General features: G+C 31.1%; 1 protein-coding gene across 1 annotated transcript in view; it reads right to left on the bottom strand.

The window, feature by feature from the left end:
* The window catches only part of LOC107462726 (uncharacterized), a 9,760-nt gene extending 6,276 nt beyond the window's left edge, over positions 1-3,484 (bottom strand). The window contains exon 1 of the mRNA XM_016081354.3: positions 2,749-3,484. Coding sequence (XP_015936840.1) covers positions 2,749-3,318 — 570 coding nt within the window. The 5' untranslated portion in view covers positions 3,319-3,484. The remainder of the gene's footprint in view (positions 1-2,748) is intronic.
* Positions 3,485-6,721: the final 3,237 nt, after the last annotated feature.

The raw sequence follows: 6,721 nt of genomic DNA, 5'->3' as shown, positions 1-6,721 counted from the left end.
AGGACGTGAGGTTTCTCGCTGAGGCATGCTGGAGACTTCTAGCTTTGCGAAGATCCTTTGTTCTCGGGGCTATGTTTTGGTCTTATATATTTTGCTTAGATACTTCTATCTCCATTAAATAATACAAACTGTGATGACTCCTCTTATGGGAGAATTTTGGAGAATAGATTTTGTATATTTGTGTCCCTTTGGGTTTCCTTTGGGGTTTTCCTTATTTTATCATATGTATATATTGTTATGCTCGGACCGGTTATCTTCGCAGCCGGATCTTGAGTCTTGATATTCCTGTTTTTGACACTCCTTTGTATATACATAATCTCGCGTTGGTTTATCCTTATTCGTTACGTTGTCGATCGGAGTGTTGCGCTTTAGAGTTGCGATGGTTTTTGTTTACCCCTTTTTCTACAAAGGCTCCTAGTTATAATCAATCATTCATACTACTATACGTACTAAATTTTTATTTTAGAGGTCGTAATACCTTGCCATCTCTGAATTATGACTTAAGCATAAGACTTTGTATGGTAGGGTGTTACATAGGTTATAGGTAAATCTTTTCCTCATACATGCAACTCGGTCTCATCTCTTCTTCCCAACTCTCTGCTCTATCCGAAAATGGCATTCAAGGGAAAGTTATTTTCTGTCCTATTCTGCTTCACATCTACGGTCACAAGTGATACTTGGGGACCAAGTAGTTTTTCAATGGCTAAGATCAAGTTGACCATGAGAAGATTTCTATGGTTACTGCTTTATGGCTTTCGGTCAAGATGAGGAAGTCAGAGGGAAAGCTTCTACTCTGGGGATTAAGGTGAAAAAAGTGAATCTATGGGTTGGTGAAGCTCAAGGCTCAAGGTGTTGAATTTGGAAGAAGAACCAAGCAACAGGCAAGGAGATAAAAAGAAGCTTGTTGTTCATTCAGGAGGTAAGGAGAGAAAACCAGAGAGTGAGAACAGTGTTCTGTTAAGAAGTTCCTCTACTTGGATAATGCTTTCTTTCAAAGAAGCATTCGGCCAATAATGAAGAACTGCATCTGAGGTTTGCGAATCTGGTTTTGCGCATAGCTAAGAGGCTGCTGATGAAGTCAATCTCCTTCATGTTTTACTGATTGTAATGTACTTTTCTATATTTATCTTTCTGTAATTTCTTGTGAGAAAAGACATTGTGAGAAAGCTCAAGTAAAAGCCATGAGTGAAAAAGGTTGAGTGATACACTTGAGAGAAAAGCTTAGAGTTATTTTTCTGATTTCTTTAGGTTGGCTAAGTGTCTTGTATCTTGTACCTGTTTGGTATCCCTTTCTTAGTTGGGTTAGCACTAAGAGTGAATAGTTAGGTATTAGCATAGCCAATGTCAAGTTAGGTTAGAACTTGAGTGTGAAAGGATTGTGTCAATCCTGTGAAATTGGTGTATGTAATACTATTAACTATAGTGAAATTCTTCCATAGTTGTGGAAGAGACTGGATGTAGATTGCATAGCACAAGACAACCGAACCAGGATACATGCTGGTGTTAGCTTTTTCTTCTCTGCCATGTTCTGTTTTCTGATATTCATGAGATAAAAATAAATTGTCTCATAAATTTTTGCTGCCGAGTTCAAACAGAATCAGAATTGTAATTCTGTCTAAAAAGGGTCATAACAGCAATTAAAAAGAAGGCATAGATTCAACCCCCCTTCTCTAAGCCTACCACAACCTTCAACAACTTTTTTTTGGTAAAAGTAGTTTGATTTTATAATTTTTTGTGCCATGCATAATCTATACTATCAGAATAAAGTGGACCGTAGTTTTAAAAAATTTATATTTCCGTAATGTTATTACGGGTAAAAATACCAGTAACTTATATAAGTAACTCTAATTTATTTTATTTTAATTTATATGTTAAAAAATTTATCTTTATATTATTATGTTAAAGTTGTGTTTAAATTATGTTTGATTTGATATATTTAATTGAATTATATAAAATTTTATTATGATTGTGTTAATTTTTTTAAAAAAATTAAAATTTAATAACATCCAATTATTTATGGATATCTATAGGTATTCATCTCTCCCGCGAAAAAAAATAAATGAAAATTCGTGACGAAAATAGAACGAAAATAGAGGGTATTTTACTAAATATAGATGAGGGCAAGAGAGGAGTCTCATGGAGACCTATTGCCATTTCTAGTATAGAGTATAGTTAGAAAAAAATCTAATTTTTTTTTTAAAATAAAGTATCAAGTAGTGTTGTAGAAACCGTTGCCATATCCATGAAAATCGTAACGAATGGAGTTGTATTGATTCTATAATTATTAATAACAATGTTAAAGATGACTAAAAAATTAGAGTTATAATTTATTTTTTATTTTTTTGTGCTTCACTTTCTTTATATTTTAAAAAAAAAAGAATATTCTTAATCTAAAATAATTTTATTTAATTTAACATTTAAATTTTATGTATATAAACCTAAAATTATATATTTAGATTTAATATTACAGATTTATTTCTGCAATAATTAATAAATACAAACAAAGCAGGTCAAAAATAGTTAGCAAGTTATAGCTACTTTTGCTTTTCAAACTTTAGCTCCCAAACATTTTTGATTAATTATTACTCTTAATTAATACACAAAGAGAGAGTACGCAAATAATTCTCAAACACATTCATAATTAAGAACATAACTAATGATTTGATAATATTATACATAAGATAAAAGAAAATAAAGTAAATGGGCATAACCATGAAAAAGAGCAGAGAGTATTATTGTATAACATACCTGAAGGGAGACGTTGGGCGAAGGAGGTTTTGTAGCAATATAGAACACAAGCAATGCAACTCCCAAACTCACCAAAACCCTCCAACTCATCTGCAACGAAATCCACGCCCATGAATCCGAGTTCTTATAAGAAAAGTACCTCTCCCACCCTCCTTTCTTCTTCATCGCCCCATCATAATACTCATGGTAAAACAATCCTCTCTCTTCCTCTTCCTCCTCCTCGTCCTCGTGGCCGCCGGGGCCATCTATAATAACCAACCGGTTAACGTCCCCAGTGGCGACCGTGTCGTGGCTACTATCATAAGACACTTTCTTGTGGTGCAAGAAAGAATGGCTGGATCCTCTGGAGGAGTAGCGACAGAGGGCGAACCGGCCTGCCGGGTCGTATTCGTTTGTTGGGTTGGTTTCGGACCGGATTGGAGAGTGAAAGGTCGATTCGGCGTCGTTTTGAGTGGAGGGACTCTGGACATAGTATCCGCAAGGGTATGTTTGGTATATTAGTGAGTCATGGTTGTGGTCTTCTACAACATTGTTGTTGTGATGATGGATTCTACTATTTTTGGAGGACATGATCGATGTTGCTTAGGTGTGACTGTGATTGTGAGTGTGAGTGTAATCTTAAGGAGAGAAGGAATTTTCTGACATGGAGAAAGGTAGCTTTGGAGATGGGTGGGTTTTAAATTCAATAAAGATGAGGAGGACTATGAATTATGCTGTGGGGGTCATAAAGTTGAAGGCATTTTGCGATCCAAAAGAAGAAAAGAAAATGAAAAGTTGAAGGCATTTGTTTACTAGTGATATTTTTGTCTTTAAATTAAGACATTTGAGAGGTTATACAAATGAGGAGCGCTAAGGATAAGTACTTTTGTTAAATTTTGTTTAAAAGAAAATTGAATAATTTTATACTATTAAATATAATTAATTGATGGTTAAAAATTACAAAATCTACTAATTTTCTAGATTTTTTCGATAAGAATTTTAAGGTGAAGGAAATCGATAAATTGGGAGAAAATACCATTAATGAATGACCATAGTTGAGTTATGAGTGCCTAAAAATTTATATACAAATTTGGTTGTATGAATATTAAATAACTTTTTTTAAAAAAAAATTAATGGTTAAATGTCCATTTCAACCGTAGATCAAATTTAAATGTGCGAAAAAAAATTATAATTTAGGTAGGACCACCATCTTTCCAAGCTAAGTATTGTAAGATGTGTATCAGGAGAATATTAGAAGAATAATACCTTTAATCATAAAAAATAAAGAATTTTTAGTGATGATTCAATTGTAAGAAAAAATTAAATAAAATAGTATTGTTAAGATAAAAAAAAGTTTAATTAGATATCAGCAATATATATGTATTACATGTCATCGTCAACAAAAATAGTTAATTTTATAGATTTTATTTACCAATTAAAAAAGTCTTTATGAAAAAAGATATAAAAATTAAATTTAATATATTTATTATATATTTAATAAAATAAAATATTTAAAATTTTCTATTACTAGCAATCTTGTGCTCTTAAGGTACATATTACCTAAATCTTAATTTTATTGTGATTGAATTATTGATGTAAATAAGAACTTTTAAATTAAAATTATTTAGAAATTTTGTCTTGTAAACGTTAAAATTAAACCTTTCTCTTTATTCAAATCATTTATTTGTTTAATTCAACTCGTTTTCTGCGTTATGCCACATTGCCACTGCTGTGGGTATTGTATTCATTAATTAAGGCACATGAGTGGTAGAAACATAATTGTTGCTTCTAATTAGAATTTTGATGTTTTATTATACCATTTCAATGTCTATTATACTTGCCTTGCTTCTCAACTACTTTTTTTTCCTGGTTTCTCATTTGATCAAGGTCCTGAAAAAGTGAAAAACTAAACTGGTTATCAAATTCATAAAACTAAAAATTTAATAGTTTAAAAAAACATTTAAGGTTCAAGTTGAGATTGAACTAGAATAAAATAATATTTTTATATATAAGGTTCAATTAATTTTTTATATTTTATTATTTTAATTTTATTTTTTTATTTTTTTTAAGTTTTAAGTTTTAACAATTTACAGTTAATTTTTGTCTTAAATCGAATTTATCTGGTGGCAAATTTTTAATTAATCCGATTAAAAAAATTATAAAGGAAAAAATATTCTAATTAATGCGTTTATTACGGAAAAGCCACTGATCGTGATTTGTGTTTGTTACCCTTGATCTGTATATAAAACAGAATTAATTAATTTGCTTTACACCGAATTGCTCCTCTTTACACATCCAAGAAATGATAGCTATGGGAGCACGCTTTAATTTCCTCTTCTAATGTCTCTACCAAAAGGCACAAACTTCAGATCTATACAGAGAAAAGGTTAATAAATTTCTGTTATTATAATTGCATCTCCAGTTATCTACAATAATGGCCTACATTATAGCTTTATAGCATTTGATTATTCAATTCATTATTCCGTTACCAAAACCATTCAATAATAATGAATTATTTGATGTGTATATTAATTAAGCTTGTGTGCATAACGATAACGAGATTTCGACTCACCTCAACTACTTATACAGATAGGGACTTATATTAGGGTACAGATTCAGTTTAAATAGGAATTATACCTCATTGATAATAAATATAATTTAAATTTCTCATCATGTTTTAGTAAATACTAAATAGTTCTTCTATCCATATTATTGATATTCTTCTCATCAAAAAAATATTATTGATATAGTTAGTTACACTGACAATAATAATTTTGTTGTGATAAGAGCTGATGTATTGATTATATAGGTGGCTGACTTTTTCTATGAAAAAACGATGTTCTCAAGCCCAACTAAACTTTAATGAAAGTTGAAAATAAGAATCTTATATATGTATAAACAGGGGCACGTATATAAGGCATGAGACACAAATATAAAAAATCAATTCTCTCATTTATATATATATATATATATGAATTATTGTTTTTGAGCTAATTATATTATTATTAGAGTCTTCTATTTACACATCTTTATTTTATATTTAGTACATATTCTTTATTTATTTTACAACACGTTATCAGCACGAGATTCTGATCAAATTTTAAGAAGACTCCGGTAACAAATTTTCATTATGTTGAAGCTCTCTAATCTTGAATTTAATACTCTTGATATATCTCGAAACAACTATTTATCATGGATACTAGATGCTGAATTCTATCTTGATTCAATGGATCTTGGAGATACCATTAAGATTGAAAATAATGTATCCCAAAAGGATAAAGCCAAAGCCATGATCTTCCTCCGTCGTCGTCTTGACGAAGAATGGAAAAATGAATATCTCACATTAAAAGATCTTGTAGATCTGTGGAAAGACCTTGAAAAAATGTATAATCATCAAAAGATAGTGATACTTCCTCAAGCCCGATATGAATGGACGCATTTGCGTCTAAAGGATTTTAAATCTATAAATGAATATAATTTTGCAATATTTCGAAGCACCTCACGAATGAAACTATGTGGGGGGGGAAGATAACTAATAATGATATGTTAGAGAAAATTTTTTCGACTTTCCATGTCTCGAATGTGCTCCTGCAGCAAAAGTACCGAAAAAAATAATTTAAAAAATATTTTGAGCTAATTTCTTGTCTTCTTGTTGCTGAACGCAACAATGAGTTGCTCTTAAAGAATCACGAAGCGTGCCATGCTGGCGCTACCCCATTTCCTGAAGTAAATACGGCAAATCATTACCATAGAAGAGGTAAATGGCAAGGCTTTAGTAACAAGAAAAATTATGGAAGAAAAATGAATTATGTTCACAAGAAATGATCTCATTAGAAGTGGAATAAAGAAAGAAACTCTGGGCAAAATAAATAATCAACAGAGGATAAGTATTTCCGTTGTGGTGGAAAGGGCCATTGGTCATGTACCTGTTGTACACCAAGACATCTAGTCGATCTTTATCAAGCATCTTTGAAAAAGGATGACAAAGGAAAGG

The sequence above is a fragment of the Arachis duranensis genome, chromosome 8, assembly GCF_000817695.3.
Source record: "Arachis duranensis cultivar V14167 chromosome 8, aradu.V14167.gnm2.J7QH, whole genome shotgun sequence".
Classification (NCBI taxonomy): Eukaryota; Viridiplantae; Streptophyta; class Magnoliopsida; order Fabales; family Fabaceae; genus Arachis; species Arachis duranensis.
Note: the sequence above shows the minus strand (reverse complement) of the source record. Positions and strands in the feature narration are given on the sequence as shown.